We start from the raw sequence: 17,902 nt of genomic DNA, 5'->3' as shown, positions 1-17,902 counted from the left end.
AATATTTATTTATTTGACAGAGATCACAAGCAGGCAGAGAGGGAGGGGCGGGGGGGGGTTGGGGAAGGTTCCCTGCTATGCAGAGAGCCTGATGTGGGGCTTGATCCCAGGACCCTGAGATCATGACCTGAGCCAAAGGCAGAGGCTTTAACCCACTGAGCCACCCAGGCGCCCCTCATTGTGGTTTTTAATTCACTTGCTTTTCTATACTCTCTCAAGGTCAGAAGGCCTTTCCCAAGGAGCCTTACAATCGAGTTAGCATGGCCAGTTAAAGGCCATGGAACCACCCAAGGAAAGTGCCTATGGCGGAGGCCCTGAGGTGGCTTGGGGCACGGACAGAATTCTATCTCCTCGAAAAGGGAAAAAGGCAGGGCCAAAGTCCTACCCAACCCACTTGCCCTGCAGTCCCCGTAAGAAATTTCATGGCTGGTAGAGGTTGCCTGCTGAAACCCAGGACAGGCCCTGGAGGCAAAGGGTGAGGAGGGTTACAGCTGGAAGACAGAAGGAAGCGACGGTGGCCACCTCTGCCCAGCAGTGAGAGGCACCAAGGCCCACGATGTCCTCACACACCCGGGCTCTGCAAGGCCTCCAGGATGGCGCGGAGGACAGCCGCAGCTGCCACTGCCCCAGGGTCCGGCTGATCCAGCTGCGCCGAGCTGATGTAACTGGCTCTTCCCGCTCCAGCTTCCATGTTCTTGGTGGCCTCGGCTGCAGCTTCTGCACTCTGGGTGGGAGCGTGGGAGCAGGTTCAAGGACAAGCCAGCAGGCCTCCTTCCCCCATGGACCCTACACCCTCCTGTCCCAGCCCTTCCAGCACCCTGAGTACTGTCACCGGGGTGGAGAGGTCACCTCTCCTACCTCTAGCAGGGCCAGAGGCCACCATCTACTGAGGGCTTGCTGTGTCCTAGACGCCCTTGCTGTGTCTTAGGAGCCCTGGGGCTCCTCCTATCTCCAGCCTCAGAGCAACTCTCTGACACAGACAATGCTTTCCATGTCTGGAGGAAGAAACAGGTCCAGAAAAGGTATTAACTTGCTTGCTCACCTGGACTGCTTTGGTCAAAACTTGGAACAGATTGGCTCCTGGGCTCTTCCAGGCTTGGAGCTCCTGTCCTGCTGCCCACAGGGAATCCAGCTGGGCAAGGTGAGGGAGAGGGGAGTAAGGACAGGCCCTGCCACTGAGGGTAGCCTTCAAGGCTTCTGTTCCACCACAAAGAGGGAGGGGCAGGGCCGAATACACACCATTGTCCTGTCCCCTGGAGCAGCCTTCCCGTACCTGGCAAGAAGGCAGGATGAGTTAAGACTCCCTGCAGGGACTCACTGTGAGATGGAGACGGGGCAGGCTGGGAGCAGGTGACACCATCCTCTGCCCCCAGCCCACCCTTGGTGGAAGGCATGGGGCTCTGGCTCACTTCTGCATGGCCTCCAGGCCGGCATCCATGGCAGCAGACCAGGCTGGCAGGTCTGTCTTGGCCTTGAGTGGCTGAGCCGCTGCAGTCAGGAACAGGCCATAAAGCTGGGGAGGACCAGAATGCTGAGCACATGGGGCTGGCATGGGCCTCAGCCAATCTGGGGTCCCTCTGGGTCAGTCCTTTGGTCCCAGGGGCTGCTGGCACTCACCGCCCCAGATGAGCCTCCCATCTTCTCCAAGAGCAGGAGGGACAATTTGGAGAGGAGCTGGGTAGGGCTGGCAGGGGGTGGACCCTCCTTCAGCCACCCTTGGATGGCTGCAGAAAGAGAAAAATGAAGAATTCAGAGACCCTCCCTCCCATCTGCTTGCGCCCCAATCAAGCAATCCAGGCCTCACTGCTAGGCGGAAGGCCCAGCCCCTGACAGAGGCCGAGGGGACCAACCTAGGAGATTCCCAAAGCTCCCTTTCTCCATCCTGGGTGCAGTCTGGGGAGGGCTGGGAAACGGGGACTGACAAGAACCTTCGCCATCACCCAGAAAGTGAGGCCTGCCCTGGACACCCCCATCCTGACCTTCCAAGCCTCGCTTCCCAGCTTCATTTCTCCCCCTCAGTCCGGTGCACCTCCATCCTCTATGTTTTGCTGATGGTTCCCGCTGACTGTGTGCCTCCTCTAGCCCAACAGGTACACGAGCCTCGAAGGCAGGCAGTTTTATTTGCTTTGCTCACTGCTGTATTCAGAGCAGCTAGAGCTGTGTCAAGCCCCGAGGGAGCCCTGATATTTTGCCTGAACTATGCTGGATAATTAAGAGCTTTTCATTAGCCTCCCTCAAGCTGAGAAAAATAAGGACAATTCTGGGAGTTTCTCTTGAACCTAAAGTTATTATTCACTGTAAAACATCACATTTGGGGACGCTGGGCTGGCTCAGTCAGTAGAAGAAGCGACTCTTGATTTTGGGGTATGTACACACACACACACACACACACACACCTACGTACATACATAAATTTTTAAAAAGAGATTACATTCGGGGGGGCTGGGCAGATGAGCACCCGACTCTTGGTTTCAGATCAGGTCACGATCTCAGCGTCAGGGTCTGGGGCTCTGTGTCTGGCTCCAACACTCAGTGTGGAGTCCGCTTGGGCCTCTCTCTCCCTCTGCCCCTTCCCTGACTCACTTTCTCTCAAAATAAATGTAAAAAATATTTCAAAGGTTACATTTTATTTTGCAATAAAAACCCTTCTACGTTTATAGTGTTAGAAGAATCCTTTCTTAGGAAAAAGGGGAAAGGATGCCAGGTTCTGTGAATTATCTCTCTTGGCAAAATAAATGTTGGCCATTCCATTATGAACACTCGCCATGCTTTTGAAGGTGTTCCGGTTCATAAAGTGCCCAAATCTCAGAACCCATGTTTTTTTTTTTTTTTTTTTTAATTTTTAAAAAAATATTTTATTCATTTGACAGAGCATAAGCAGGGGGAGCGGCAGGCAGAGAGGGAGAAGCAGGCCTCCTGCCGAGCAGGGTACCCGACGTGGGGCTCCATCCCAGGACCCTGGGATCATGACCTGAGCCAAAGGCAGACACTTAAGTGACTGAGCCATCCAGGAGCCTCTCAGACCCACATCCCACAGCAGCCCCCGCTCCTGACCCCAGTGGGACCCCGCGCCCACCTCTGGCAGCGCGGCTATGGGTGGTGCCACAGTCCCCGTCGCCCGCAGCGCGGTCCAGGGCGTTCAGGTGGTCCTCCAGGCCCAGGAGGGTGGCGCACACCCGCTCCAGCACCAGCACCACCCGCTTCGAGGTCAAACCTGGAGACGGAGGACAGTGGCGCAGAGGCCCACCCGGCCCTTTCACAACCCACCCCGACGGGTGTGGGAGATGTGGGTTCAAGAGTCCCCACCCATCCCACATCCACAGATGGAAGCCCCGGACCCCCCTCCCCACCGGCAGGGCTTGGTACCTCCTGCTGTGGTGGAAACAGGGGCCTCCAGAGGTTCAGCAGGGGCTGCCCGGCTCCGCTTCCGCCCAGTCACGGGGACCTTGGCCACGTTAGGCCAGGCTGATGCAGTGGTTTCAGCATCTAGGGACAGCATGACAACTCAAAGACATGGGTCAGCCAGACAGGGATCCAGTGGGACCTGGATTCCCCACCTGGTGTCTGGCTCTCACCGTATCAACAACAAGTACCGAGTACCTGCTGTATACAGGGAAGTGTGGAGGGTCCCTGGGGAGGATCGTAATCCCAACTCCTCAAGCGACAGCTGAAGGCTGGAGTATCTCTACAGAGGGTGTCTCTACAGCAGTCATGGTCAGCCCTGAAGGGGTGTCGTCTCTAACTCCCCCGTGGCTCCTTCGGGCCACAAGGACACCTGGCTTGGATGACCCCAGTTTCTGGGTCTCACCGATCAGTTTCAGGAGAGGCTCATCCACCAGCAGAAGGGTGAGAGAGATGCCGGGCATCTCCAGGGCTGACATGAAGGTGCCCACCAGGGCACGGGCGATCTTCACCCTGCGGCCCTCTGCAATACAGAGCAGGAAGCCCATGAGGCAAGAAGTGGAGGATGGGCACTTGTCCCCAGAGCATCAGAGAAAGAACAAGGAAGACAAGGATTTTGGGAGCCAGGAGGTTAGTAGGGAAATGGCCAGAATCCCTCAAGGATATCCCAAATTACCCAATTCCCTGGCAGTGCCCCCTCTATGGGGAAGATGGGTAATTATAAGTCTCCTTTCCTGAGTTCCTGCTGGGTGCCAGGCCCTGTGCTAGGTGTGATACGTATGTTTAATCTCACGTAATCCTCACGACAACCCAGAAACACAGGAATTATCATTGCTCCCTCTTCACAGACAAGGGCAGAGGCTCACGGCATCCAGCAGTCAGCTGGCAGTGATGGTCTGATTTAGGTTCGTCTGCCCGCACAGGCCCTGCTCTGGGCCATCACAAGACCCCACCATGGCTGCTTTTCTTCTGTCCAGCTTCAAAGGGCTGCAGGGAAAGGAGTTCCAGGGGTTGGGGAAGTCCCCTTCCAGCGTGGGGCTCACCTAGAGCGCGGACAGCAGCATCGGCTATGACGCCCAGTTCCAGGAACGACAGGCCACCGAGGTTGTTGACCATCAGCACCACTGAGGAGCCTGTGGGCAGATGCGACCCCCACGTGAGACTCTCCAGGCCGCCTGCCCAGAGGAGGAGGAAAGGCTGGGAGACAGCGTGATAGCCCCTCACCGGCCTGCACAGGCACACGGGACACGTTGGAGGAGGCCGTCATGTGGTCCAGCATGAGTGTCACAATCTCGTCGGCGCTTGCCATCTATCAGAATGAGAGCCAGCAGTGAGCTTTGCTGGAAGGCCTCGGTCTGAGATCAGCCTGGGCCCGGGAGTCCGCTTACCTTTATCCGACGCACACCAGCTTCCCCGTGGATCCCTGTGGACAGACTCGGTCACTGCTGACCCACTCAGGGCCTGGGGACTCACTGATCATGTTTTCCTCGAGCATTTACGAAGTGCTCAGCACTAGCTAGGCACTGTGGATGTGAGGAGTGTCGAGGAGTGATACACAGAATAATGAGAACTACACAGTCTCCACTCTCTGGGAGCTTACGGCTGGGTGATGGAGGCAGCCTTACTTAACTCTTAACTAGCTAAGTAGCTTTAACTGGAGGCAATCACAGCGAGGCCACATGAGGCCTCTCTCCATCACTTTGGAAACACAGGGTCGGGCGGGGGAGGAAGAAGGGAGCTGGGTGACCTCTGAACCGCCGATGAAAGGAGGGCTGCATTCTGGCACGGGCCCAGGGACCCAGAAGGGGCATGAGCAAAGGCAAGGAGGTAGGTGGGACACAGAGCCCCTGTGGCCAGAGTCCAGGTATGGACGGCAAAGCAGATGAAGAGACCAGACAGGCTGGGCCAGAAGAGATCTAAGCGCCCACTTAGAAATACTAAGTATTTCTAATTAGTATTAGAAATACTAATATTGGGGCGCCTGGCTGGCTCAGTCAGAACAACATATGACTCTTGATCTCAGGGGTGTCAGTATGAGTCCCACATTGGGTGTACAGATTACTTAAATACATCAACTTAAAAAAAAAAAGCCTAAAAAAATACTAAGACGTCTTTGGCACCAGCTCCCAAGGCATAAGATGTGGGCAAACCCCAGGGCACAGGCAGGGCCAGGGAGGGGGTGGCCCCAAACTTACCCAAGCCCAGCTCCACCTCATCTGGTGCGAGCTCAAAGGTGGGTCTGGAGCCAGGGACGCTGCAGGAGGATAAGCTCACTCCCAGGGTCCCTGCCAGAAGTGAGGTGTGGAAAAGGTAAGTGTTTTGTTCTTGGTGTCAGCCACACCTCGGGGGGCCCAGCCCATCGCAGCCTCTTCACTGAGCCTGGCTGCCACACTGGTCACCTCAGTGGGGAAGGAGAAACCCAGCCTGCGGACCCAAGGCTACCAGTCCCCAGAACTGCCCCAGGGAGACCTTCCCTCCGCCCCTGGGGAATCACCTGGAAAGTCACAGGGAACTTGCACCTAGTCAGTCCCAAGGTCAGCCTGGACCTCCCACCTTCCCCTTCCAAATCCCTGGGCCAGCACTCACCCATGGCCTGGGCAACTGCGCTCACACGCTTTGTGATTTCCTCTAGCCCCACACCCGCCTCAGCCAGGGCACCTGCCACCTGCGCCCACACAGATAAGAGGAAGCAGTCAGTGTATGGCTTGCGGGGAGGAGACAGGCTGGGACTGAGTTTCTAGTTGGAAGAAGGCATCTTGGTACTACCACATCAGCGTGGCCCGCCATATTTAGGGCAGGGCACTTGCCTGGAATCTTCAAGAAGCCCAGTCTGTGGGAGCCAGAAAGGACTTCGCAAATGGAGAAATGAGCCCAAAGAAGGGATGTGACTGGTCCAATGTCACACAGCTGTTGGTAGCCAGTTTCCTGGTGACTAGCCTAGAGCTGGTTCTCCATGGCACATACGCTGTGGCTGTCTCTCCCTACTCACGCACACACCCACCCACTGTGTTTTTGCCAAGCACTCAGTGTGTGCTAAGAAGAAAAAAAGCTGACCGAGTGACAGACCCTGCCTCGGAGGGATCGGAATCTGGGGAAACAGACGCCTGCATACTGAACAGTGAACGTGAGGCGGACTGTCACAGCGGGATGCCACGGGAGCACCGAGGAGGGGAGCCTCCACCCAGGAGGGACATCGGAGGTGGCCGTACAGAATCGCAGGAGTTAGTTAGGTCCAGAAGAGGTTGGGCAGAGAAAGGATTTTCACAGCCTTAGACGAAGCTTCAGCAAAGCCCCAGAAGGGACCCGCAGCCCAGGCATGCGGTGAACTGGCGTTAATGGAGCCTGAGATGCATGACGGCAGATGAACTTAGAAAGTCAGGGAGGAGAGGTGACAGCGCGGTGGCCACCTGACAACGGAGCCTAGACTGACTCTTGGAGCCCCACAGGGCTTTCAGCAGGTGGACGACCTGGTCAGATACGCATTTTCAAAAGGCACCTCTGGGGCAGTGTGGGGAACGTGCTGGAGGGGCAGGCAGGAGGCAGGCGGGGGCCCCGTGAGCAGCAGCTGCAGCCGGCTGGGCAGGAGCACACGGGCACTGACTCAAGGTCGGGACAGGAGGGGCAGGGCTCTGAGAGGCACGTGCATCGTGGGGGCAATTCAGGAGTCGGATGACGAGGACAGGGCGACTAGCTGAGTGTGGGGGACGAAGAGGGAACGGTCTAGGAAAACACTTAGATTCTGGGCTTAGGGAGTTGAGGGCATCAGGGAACACTGGAGAAAGAGTGGCTTCCTGGGGCAGGGCGGGTGGGCTGGCTGGAAAGGTCCAGGTCCCTGGTGCTGCGTGGAAAGAGAAGGCTGGGGGTTGCGGGGAGCCGGCCAGCCAGCCAGTGTCCCGGGTGGGAAATCTCACCTTGTGAATGAGCACTGTGCCGCAGAGTCCCCGCCTGCCCGCCTTCTTCAGGACGGTGAAAGCGCTGTCATCCCCAATGACCACCATCTCCACGGGGATGCCCTCAGCCCGGGCCTGTTCCCGGGCCAGGCCGAAGTTGAGTCGATCCCCAGTGTAGTTCTTCACGATGAGGAGGGTCCCCACTGCAGAAGCAGCCAGCAGAGCCCTGTCAGCGCCTGCCCTCACCACGGCAGCCCCTCCCGCCTGCCAGGCTTACCTGTGCCCACCTGAGCCACTGCCCTGATAGCTGCCAGGATGCTGCCCACTGCTGGGGAGGTGAACACGGCTCCTGCGATGACCCCCGTCAGCATCCCCTTCCCTATGAAACCTGGAGACAGAGCAGATGCTGGCTGGGGACCTGTGCCTGCGGTCCCCGGGCCTTCCCACGCTGCTGGGTGTCATGGTTTGGTGAGCCCTTCTGTGTGCCTGGTGCTGGAAGAGCACCGGGGTCGCCCTCCTTGGGAGCGGTCTCCTTGGAGAGGCCTTCCCTGACTTCCCAACGGAGGCAGTCGTCACCCCGCACCCAGTGACTCCCTGTTCTGTGTTCCCACTCTTTTGTCTTTGCTACTTCACTTAACCTGCTCTGGAAGGTTCTCCCTCACTTATACATTTACCTGGTTACGTCTCCCCAAACGAGAAAAGGAGTTCTGTGAGGGCAAGCACCTTGTTTTTCTGGCTCAAGGTTATATTTCTCATGCCCCAAACAGTGCCAGGTGATGAAAGGTGCCCATGAAGGGTGCTTAGTGGATGGATGGATTTGCCAAGGGAGACAGGAAAGGAACAGAGGATACAAAGCCGGGTCTGTGGCCCCCCAAGGAGTTCTTGAGAGCTCACATGCCTGGCACTGAGCGGGAAACATTCCAGGGCTATCCGCGATGTATGTGAAAATGTGGGGTGGAAACTTAGAAGAAGGATACTACTCTAGCCTAGAAAAGTCAGGAAGGCTTCATGGAGGAGGGGGAGGGCTCAGGGAGGCCTGGAGAGCCAGAATTCACAAAATCACTGACTCTAAGAGCTGGAAGGACCCAAGAGATCATTTGGCCCATAAGACGTAGAGACTGAGGCCCAGAGAAAGGCCATGACTAGCCCTAGGTCACAGCCTGAGGGACTGAGACAGCCCCTGACCTGGGCTCTGTCCTACACCCCCTAGCAGCACTGAGGATCTCCTGGAGCCCCCGTCCACTCTGCCCAGCACCTGCCCCTCACACCTCTGTCCCAGACTACTCACCGGCATGGGCAGGCTCATGGCCAGACCCCCCACCCGACAGCAGTGCCACCCGGCCCTTGAGGCTGTCCAGGTCGGAACGGAGGGCCACGCGGTGGCCGTGCAGGAGCTGCAGGCTGGGGTTGCAGGCCACCAGGCCAGCCAGGGCATCGTCAGCACAGCCTGCCACCGTGTTCACCAGCTTCTTGGACGTCTGCAAGAGAGGAGCTGGGAGGAAGCTCCAGGTGCGGTTGGCAGGGACACTCCCCGCCCAGCCACACCGCTATGCTACGGGTGGCATAAGGACTTAGCCATAAGGACTCCAGGGACACGGCAGTATCTTGAATTGGGCATGACTTTCTCAGGTGGGTATTTCTGTGAGTTCACTTAATTTGGGACTATTGATAAAGGGCAAAATTTATGAACTATTTTGGACTACGGCTTAAATTTTTCTACAAAAAGGGCTTCAATGTAGACCAAAGAAGGGAACCGGAGTCCTGAGTCTAGAAGAATTGAATAAAATTAGGGCCCAACAGCCTTCTTCTGTCAAAGGGGGAAAAGCCCCAGGCTGAGGCTCCTGTGCCAGAAGGCATCAGAGAGGCCCTACACTCCTTTGCTCTGGTGCCAGACAAACATTTCCTGAGCCTCTCGGTGTGCCCAGTGCTCATCCAGACAGAATGCTCCTCCTACCCTTGACGGAAACAGAAAGATCATCTCCACATGCTGTGGGAGGTGCTACACAAGGGAATATGCTTGCCTCCTCAGTGGCTCCTGGGAGTCTTTGTGAAGGAGGAGGAGGAGTTAGGGAAGTAAAGAGCGTGAGGGGCATGGGGAGAAGGGAAAAAGGACGAGAATATTCCAGGCCGAGGGAGAGTACACACCAGGGTCTGGAGATGTGAACTCGGGCTAGCGTGTCAAAGGCTTTGGGTTCTGCGGTCACGGTCATGAGCTCTTGGGCTTAAATCCCGTCTGCCTCTCACCAGCTGTGAGAACTCAGGGAAGACACCTTGTGGTTCTGACCTTTGTCTTCCTCAGCAAATCAGAGGCTTAATAAACTAGAGTATACACCTGTTGTAGATTTAAGACCTGAACACAAAGCAGTTACTCCCTTTCTCAAGCGGGCTCTGAAAAGCTGGTGCCAGCTTCTGCCTCCGTCACAAAGAGGGGAAAGACTGGAGCCCAGTGAGGAACCAGACGGCAGGCTCCCAGCGCCGCCTGGTGGCCCTGGGCAGCTGCTGCCAAGCCAGGTCCCATCAAGGCTCATTTCCAGGAGGCTCCTACCCCAAACCTGCAGGCACCTGGTTCCCCTGAGCAAATTCTGGCCTTTCCTGGGCCTGGGCAAGCGCCCAAGCCAAGCCATCTTCTCTGGGCTAAGGAGAGCAGCCCAGGTCAGCAGGAAGCAAGCAGAATGAGAACGCTGTTATGGGTTCTGTTCCCAAATAGTGACTGAGAGCCAGGCCCAGGGTCCAGGTGCTTTTTGAGCATGTTTTACTCAATATTCCCAATAACCCTATGGAGGAAAGATTAGCCTGAAGAAGAAACCGAGGCATAGTTTAATGACTTTGCCCAAGGTCACACAGCCAGCAAGTGTCCAGGTCGGCCTGACTCCAAAGACGGTTCCATTTTAGCCTTATCATGCTGCTCTCCCCAGGGGCTGAAGGGAGGCTGAGACTGGCAGAGGTCTTGCCCTAGTAAGGGCATGTGCTTGCGGCTCTCAGAGCCCTCTGGGGACTGGAATATGCAAAGAAATTGTGAGTTCGTCTCAACTTCAAGCCCAGCCTCCAGTGCCACCACCCTCCAAGAATGTACACTTCCCCCCGCCCCCCAGCCCCAACCACCATCTCTGACAGTCAGCCTTGCCTGGGATTTGCAACCATTTCTGACCCAGAGCCAAAGGAGGGCTCGGACACCAGTGCCAACCCTGGTTCCCAGCAGCTTGAGAGGATGGAAAAGGAAAGGAAGTTGATCAGGCACTGAGTGAGGCCCCCAGGATTCTGGTCTGATTAACACCTCGCAGCCACTTGTAGTTTGGGCCTTAATCTGCCTCACATTGCAGATAAGAAGGAAAAAAAAAAAAGCTCAGAGAAATCAAGTCTCTTGTAAGAAGGTCTCTGGTTGGTGACAGGCTGACATCTGAACCCAAGTCTGTCTAAGACCTGCTTTGGTTCAGATCTAGTTCTAGAGTGGGCCTGGAGCGATGCCCCCCAGGCCATGCCAAGCTTCCCACAGTGCAGATCCCACCTCTGGGACCAGCCCACACTTGTCCCAGGCTCAGGAGCAGACATCAGATCCCTCAGGGCTCCTGGTAAATGTCTATTAAAGAATACCTAACCAATAATTTTCTGATCTAAATGTATGACTGAGACCACGGCCAGATGGGTCCTGCAGGGACTCAGGGGCTGCAGCCCTGGGTCCGGCTGGGACCAGCTGGGAAATGGAGGGAAGCAGGGATCAGGCCCTGAGAAGAAGGATGACTCTCTCTTAACCTCTCTGAACCTCAGGAGGCAGCAGTGTCTCTTCGTCAGGGTGTAAGGAATTCCAGCACGCCTAGGGCTGGCACCCCCATTGCTCCAAGACCACAGTGTCCCTCCTCTGCCCCGGCCCTCATGGGACTCACCATGGTGGGGAGACTCTGAAGCACGCGGAGTTCACACCTTTGCACTGAGCCGGTGGAGGACAGGCAATCCTGTGGATGCTAGCAGGGTCCAAGCACAGTGACAACAGCAGCGGCACCTGCAGAAGAGGCGAACAGTCTGGGCTGCTGGAGGCACCAGCAGCCCTGTGGCACAATCACGCTTCCATGGCCCTAGTAATGAGGGAGCTGCCCCAGACTTTGATCCAAGTCCAAACTCTAGTACGTGCACTGGGGATGGAGAAGAGCATGGGACTGACCAAGGTTCACACTTGCACTTGGCTGCTAGAAGACAGATCAATCTATGTTGGGCACAGGGCTGCCTTTATGCATCCCACCTCCTCACCAAGGGGCAATTACCCACAGAGTAACTTCATCTCTCACGTGGGCATCATGTGCAGTGAGTTAGTTTACGAAGATCTTCACACACTTGGTTTTGGCACCACACCAGCAAGGAGGCAGCTGAGTCTGTGACCCCATTTTACTTCTGGGAACCAGACTCAGAGAGCTCTAGTGTCTTGTCCAAGGTTATAACAGTAAGAGCCAGAACTCAAACCCACACCTAGTCTTTCGACAAAGCCTGTGTTCCTTCTCCTGGTAAGTCTGGGCCTCCCAAGTCAGGCAGAGCCCTTGGTGTGGGAAACTACACAGGTAAACTACAATGACGTTTTAGCTCCCCCCAGTTCGGAGGTCATCCAGGCTCTTATGCTATGTGTCTGCAAGAGGGAGTATCCATATGGGGTTGCCACCTGGCTCTGCCTTCAACTTACTGCAGGATCTTAGGTAAACCAGTTCCCTTGAACCTCAGCTTCCTCATCTGTAAAACAGGGGGCTGCCTTCTCTGTGGCATTCTGAAGCTACTCCAAGCCTTGCAAAGCCTCTCTGGGGGGAGGAGTGGCCTGGAAATTGGGGGTTGCTTTCCTGGGCCATTAAGCCATTAACGGTCCCACCCAGGAAATCCTGGTTTTGTGTTTGAAGTCAGAATTTGTACAGCAACAGGGGCACGAATAATGCTGGGCAAGTGGCCCACTGGGCCCTTCAAAGTCTGAAAAATAAAACTTAGTTTAAACGGGACAGGTGAGCCTCCTGGTGTCCTTCGAAGTGAGGCGGGGTGATCAATCATTGTAGGGTCAGGTGAGGGTACCGACTCAGTTTGGATGAACGGGGGGGGGGGGTGTGCTAAGGAGAGGGAGGTCGGGACCTGGATTCTAGTCTGGGAGGGGCACAAATTGCTGTTACCCCCTCCCCATCTAGACCTCTGCAGTACTTCCGGTTCCAAAAGGGGGAACAGCCCCGAGAGCTCCCAGAGAAATGGAAGGGGGCGAGGACAGGGTCTGTGGGTGGGGGAAGGGCGTAGACTGGGGCGAAGGTCGGCTCCGACAGCGGAGGGGGTGTCCGCGTACCTCCCCCACCCGCTCACGCCCGCACCAGCCACCTCCGTAGCAGCTGCCGCTTCACAATGACCCCCGACGGCGCGCCCTCATCCGGGTACTCCGCGCTCTGGCGGTAAGAGACGGGGCGGGGCCTCTGGAGGGCGGGGCCTCCCTTGGTTGGCCGCCCGGGGCGCCGTGAGTCCTCCAAGAGGCCAGGTGAGGCCGTCCCGTGATGCCCCGCGCCCCGGCCGCTCTGGCCTGCAACGTGTCTCTGGGGCGGAGGCAGCGGCAGTGGAGTTCGCCGCGCGCGGGTGGGGGCCCCGTATCTTCGCCTGTGTCCATTTCTCTATCGTTGCGCTCGAGTACCGACGGGCCGTCCCAGACCTCGACATGTCGTACAACTACGTGGTAACGGCGCAGAAGCCCACCGCCGTGAACGGCTGCGTGACCGGTGAGGCTGCCAGGGCAGGAGACCCCGCGAGGGAGGGAGCTGGGGGGAACCGAGGCCTAGGGAGGCCCGCGGCCCCTGGGGCGGCCGGGCGGGACCGAGTCCCGGGAATGGAAGGTGCTGGCGGCCGACGGAGCTCCTCCCAGGCCGCGACTTTAAAGAAGCTTTCTTCAGCTCGCGCCTTTTGGGGAGCAAAAGCTGCCCTCGAGGGTCCTCTTTCGTCCTGGGAGGTCACTTGGCCTCGGGGACAGGACGGGTCCACGGGGACAGGACGGGTCCACTGGGACGGAGAGCGAAGTAGCGAGTTGATTGTGCGGTGGTGCTTGTGCTTGGGGTGGGCCCCGAGATTGGCCTCGTGTGGTTAGGGGAAGGGGCCGTGGTGATGGCGACTTGGAGGGTCAGAATTTTCTTGTGGGAGAGCCAGGGAGGTGCAGGAGGTGGAGGGATGTGAGGAATGTCCGCACTCCCCCAAAGGATGGGAGTTCTCTTTGCCGGGGGCTGTTGTTTACTCCAGGGAGCTGTTGGAGAGGAGGGTTTGGATGGCCCAGCCCAGTGCTGGGTTTGCCTTGTTGACTGTGCAAGGATTACAAAGGACACAGATGTCCTGAACCTGGGAATAATCATCTTGATCCACGTTCCCCCAGAACACGAAGACCTCAAATTTGTATGTTTATGTAAATTCTAATCATGATTCCAAAACAAAACTCTGTTGTTTGTAGAGTGGGAAGCTCTGAGGGAGTGTGGACGCGGGGGTATCGGTACACTGCAGGGAAGACAAGGGATGTGGACAAAGCGGTGTTTTCATAAAAAGCTCTGGGAATTTGCATTCGTTCTGCTCTGGTAAAGATTTTGTGAACATTTAGATACGGACAGAATGGTGATGTACACTTTTTCCAGTGTTCCGTAGTTAGCTGTCTGCCACTGCTGTAGGAAAAGTCAAATTTGAGGGCACAGAGCCATCTGAAAGGTTTTCACAGTCATTGTCAGTTGAAGGACATGCTACTCTTAGGCCCAGTCCACTTTTCTTAGTTTGATTAGGGAAGTAGCTTGAATGTATGAAGTGAGACTCTTTGAGGTGCTGGATTTGGCGAGAAGGAAGTGTGAATGGAGGGAGCTAGAGAAATATGTGAAATAAATGAGAATTCTGGTGGTATTTAAGTAGAAGTGATAGGATTATTTAGATACTACGCTGGCTTCAAAAGTTAGAGGATCTGTTCCTTTCAGGACACTTTACTTCAGCTGAAGACTTGAACCTGTTGATTGCCAAAAACACGAGGTTAGAGATCTATGTGGTCACTGCTGAGGGTCTTCGCCCCGTCAAAGAGGTGGGCATGTATGGGAAGATTGCAGTCATGGAGCTTTTCAGGCCCAAGGTAAGTGCTCTGGGTTGGGCCCAGCAACAAGAACTTAGATAGTTTTACATTGTTTCACACTTTTGCTTGGGGTGGGTGGAATAAGGTTTAAGAGAGAAAATCATCTCTTTTGAATGGGGGGTTTCAACTTATACATATATATATTTTTAAAGATTTTATTTATTTGCCAGCGAGGGGCAGAGCGCACAAGCAGGGAGAAGCAGGCTCTCTGATGAGCAAGGAGCCCAATGTGGGAATCCATCCCAGGGTCCCGGGGTCATGACCTGAGCCGAAGGCAGATGCTTAACTGACTAAACCACTGAGGCTTCCCTCAATTTATATTCTTAAATAAGCTTCTTCGGGGTAGAAGAGAGTCAGTAGGAAAAACTGATCAAGTTGACTTCTTTAGAAGACAAAATTAAAGCAGTTTGAAATGTGGGTCACTACTGATTGAGAGAGTAGGCTCTAGATTAGGGCAGTCCTGGGTTTATTCCTCATTAATTTTAACTTTGGGTATCGCCTAACTTTTCAGAGCCTTATTTGCCTGTCTGCAAAATGGGGATAACAGTGTAAAATCTCTGGGTTATTATGAAGATGAAATGTTCTTAATAACACAGGAGCTATTACATAGCAAACATTTGTTGTTATGTTAACAGTCATCATAGTATTATCATCTTTACTGCAATTGAGGTGTTTTCATCCATATTGTTTCATTATATTCTAATTGCATCTGCCAAGAAAGCAGTGGATTTAAAATTTTAATTGTAACCCTTTGAATAAAATATTCCCTCTTTTGGGGTCTCTGTTAATAAGTAGGTAAGACTGCGTAGATCCATTCTAGCTTCCATTGGTATTCATGTTTTTTTCTTTCTTCAAATAGTTGGAGAGGATTAGAAGGAGACATCACATTCATCTTTCAGAATTTGAATGGAATGAGTGAGATTAGCTTGAGATGGAAATAGACAAGACATTGTTGTAGGTAGGGCAAAGAGATGCGCAATCATCAAAGGGTAGACTAGGTGTTTACCAGCTTCAGTTCTGGCCTTTTGCACACACCCTAAGGGTGTGTGCATCTGATATGTGTTACCTGCTCGCTGTGGATTTTTCTCTTCAGGGAGAAAAGAAAGTTCTTAAAGAATTTAGCATGCTCAGAGAAAGATGCTTGGGGGCTGGATAGGTATTCTTGTTTCAAAAAGAACTTCTTTTGATGGTATTATGTTGGTTTCCAGGGGGAGAGCAAGGACCTACTGTTTATCCTGACAGCTAAATACAATGCCTGCATCCTGGAATATAAGCAGAGTGGCGAGAGCATTGATATCATAACACGAGCCCATGGCAATGTCCAGGTGAGGTGGTTGCTTCAGGCTGATGAGAGTTTTTTGGATAGAGCTGTCATGACTTGATAAAAGAAAATTGAATGGCTGGGGGCAGCTCTCCCTGTGATCAGAGAAATAGGGAGAAAACACTAAGGGTTTAAGCTTTTATGAAGAAAGGAGTCGTCCAAGGGACAGGGTACTAATTCATTGAGAATTAGCGTTTTGCGAGAAGGTGTGCACTGACATTTGGGCTCCCTGGCATGTCAGTTGGAGGCCACTAGTTTTATTACCACCCCTAAAATTATTTTGGGGAAGAGGTGCCCGGTGTCCTCTGTTACTCTGAGTGTTGAGGTTCTTCCCTAACCCCAGTTTTACTTCTCAGGACCGTATTGGCCGCCCCTCAGAGACCGGCATTATTGGCATCATCGACCCCGAGTGCCGGATGATTGGCCTGCGACTCTATGATGGCCTTTTCAAGGTTATTCCACTAGACCGGGACAATAAAGAGCTCAAGGCCTTTAACATCCGCCTCGAGGAGCTGCATGTCATCGACGTCAAGTTCCTATATGGTTGCCAAGCACCTACCATCTGCTTTGTCTACCAGGTACTGGAGCTGGAGGGGAGAGGGAAAAGCTATGTGGCTTCCCATTGTGGGAGTTGATTTTCACTAATTGGACTGTCTGGATTTGGTAGTAGGGCAGGCAGAGAGTTTAATGTATTTGTCCTGAAATGATTTGAACAGCATAATTAATATGGGTCAGATTTCCGTCGCGTCTCCAGTGTGGTTGTACTTAATGAGGCAGGAAGCGCTCTGGCGCTGGTAGCAGGTTTTAATCCCAAGATTACATTCTTGTGGCCCTTGGAGATTTTATAGGGTGACCCAGTTTGTACTTTGTCTGAGTCTCTTAACAGCATGCCAGGGGATTATTAAAACTTAGCTGTAGAGAAATGATCTAGAAATTGCTCTTATAAGCAAAGAAAAAACGTCTCAGTGATGTTTACTTTCTTATGTCTTCTAAGAAGGGGTTTGCATTTTGTCCAGCACTCACTTTCTGGGGACTCGTTAGCTGCTGACTTCTATTTTAGTCTGTGCCTAAAACTTCAGCAGAGCTGATCCTGGGCAGCTGTTTTCTGAGCCGTTAAGTGGGGGTGGGGTGGCAGAGCACCACACCAGCTTGCTGGATCGCGGTAAAATCTCAGCCTTTTAACAAAGAGCCATACAGCATGAGGTCATTTCGCTCGCATATGGTCGAATAAATGGTGGAAGGAAACGTAGTCCAAATGCTGTGTGTGGGCACATTTGATAGCCGTGTTAAGTATTGGAAACACTGATGTATTTTTGTCTATTTCTTAGTGTCACCATAAGTGCTAGAGTTCAGAGGCTGGTTGGAATGAAGTTCATTTGAATAAGCTTGAAACTACTTCAGGGGATTTTGTTTGATCTTGCTCACTGTGCTTTAAGGATCAGAGCTGAGATAAAAACTTAAGAATTTCTTTCCTTTCTTCAGTTTTGTAGATACAAGGTCATTAAAACATTGATGTTGGTTATTCAAGGCTGACTCTGTTCCTAGCCTTAGGGCTGCCAGTTTTGTGACCTATCTGCTTTCCTGTGTGTGTGTGTGTGTGTGTGTATATCTCTGTCTCTCAGGGGCCCAAATCAAACCCCCAGCTTGTACTTGTGAAGTTAAGTCTTACTGCTGGTCATTGATGGGAAGATCTTTCATCAACTAAAAATGATTGTCTTCTGTTTTGTGCCCAAATTTCAAATATTGGTGTAAATATTTAGGGACTTACTGTGTGAAAGGTAGTCATTCTAAGGAGCTATCCTGCCCTGAAATACAGTGTTGAATTCTTTCCATAACTTAGGCTTTCATCTGGCCTTTGTGGAGCTGTCTCCCACTGGCCGATGGTCCCCTCCCCATCCCTGGTCTTTCCATCTTTCAGAGGTGGCTTTGATAGCCTTGGGACTGATTTGAGTCATGATTCCGAAAAGGAGGGGAACATAGCAGATGCTTAGGCGACTGAGCCACCCAGGCGCCCCAAACAAAAATTTTTTTTTTTTTTTTTTTTTTTTTTTTTTGAGATTGATTTTTATTTATTTGACAGAGAGAGACACAGAGAGAGAGGGAACACAAGCAGGGGAGCGGGAGAGGGAGAGCAGGCTTCCTGCCAAGGAGGGAGCCCAGTGCGGGGCTCGATCCCAGGATCCCGGGATCATGACCTGA

At 53.7% G+C, this 17,902-nt stretch overlaps 2 protein-coding genes across 4 annotated transcripts in view; one reads left to right on the top strand and one right to left on the bottom strand.

Annotated features, from left to right (window-relative positions):
• Positions 1-183: 183 nt before the first annotated feature.
• On the bottom strand, positions 184-12,699 carry TKFC (triokinase and FMN cyclase). 3 transcript variants are annotated; one of them, XM_047693849.1, is made up of 18 exons: positions 12,624-12,699; positions 11,174-11,289; positions 8,581-8,770; positions 7,570-7,680; positions 7,314-7,495; positions 5,989-6,067; positions 5,598-5,687; positions 4,791-4,825; positions 4,627-4,711; positions 4,446-4,535; positions 3,809-3,925; positions 3,367-3,486; positions 3,077-3,214; positions 1,618-1,724; positions 1,410-1,513; positions 1,240-1,273; positions 1,043-1,132; positions 184-724 (listed from the first exon to the last, which is right to left on the bottom strand). In XM_047693849.1, the coding sequence occupies exons 2-18, from the start codon at positions 11,174-11,176 to the stop codon at positions 563-565; spliced, it is 1,737 nt and encodes a 578-aa protein (XP_047549805.1). In that variant the 5' UTR covers positions 11,177-11,289; positions 12,624-12,699; the 3' UTR covers positions 184-562. The 3 variants fall into 3 exon arrangements, with proteins under 3 accessions (XP_047549805.1, XP_047549807.1, XP_047549806.1); XM_047693851.1 differs by lacking the exon at positions 12,624-12,699 and adding an exon at positions 12,456-12,588; XM_047693850.1 differs by lacking the exon at positions 12,624-12,699 and adding an exon at positions 12,445-12,577.
• An 87-nt stretch (positions 12,700-12,786) lies between these two features.
• Positions 12,787-17,902, top strand: part of DDB1 (damage specific DNA binding protein 1) — a 32,277-nt gene continuing 27,161 nt past the window's right edge. The window contains exons 1-4 of the mRNA XM_047693848.1: positions 12,787-13,012; positions 14,234-14,382; positions 15,591-15,707; positions 16,060-16,281. Coding sequence (XP_047549804.1) covers positions 12,952-13,012; positions 14,234-14,382; positions 15,591-15,707; positions 16,060-16,281 — 549 coding nt within the window. The 5' untranslated portion in view covers positions 12,787-12,951. The remainder of the gene's footprint in view (positions 13,013-14,233; positions 14,383-15,590; positions 15,708-16,059; positions 16,282-17,902) is intronic.

Source organism: Lutra lutra, chromosome 10 (genome assembly GCF_902655055.1).
Source record: "Lutra lutra chromosome 10, mLutLut1.2, whole genome shotgun sequence".
NCBI classification, from domain to species: domain Eukaryota; kingdom Metazoa; phylum Chordata; class Mammalia; order Carnivora; family Mustelidae; genus Lutra; species Lutra lutra.
This window is presented reverse-complemented; position numbering and strand designations above follow the sequence as displayed.

Bases quoted from the DNA above. Each gene is read 5' to 3' on its own strand.
- TKFC (XM_047693849.1), bottom strand. The intron at 1,274-1,409 runs GTGAGCCAGAGC...CCTTCTTGCCAG, and splicing joins GGCCTGGAGGCCATGCAGAA to GTACGGGAAGGCTGCTCCAG. The intron at 1,133-1,239 runs GTGTGTATTCGG...CACCTTGCCCAG, and splicing joins CTCCAGGGGACAGGACAATG to CTGGATTCCCTGTGGGCAGC.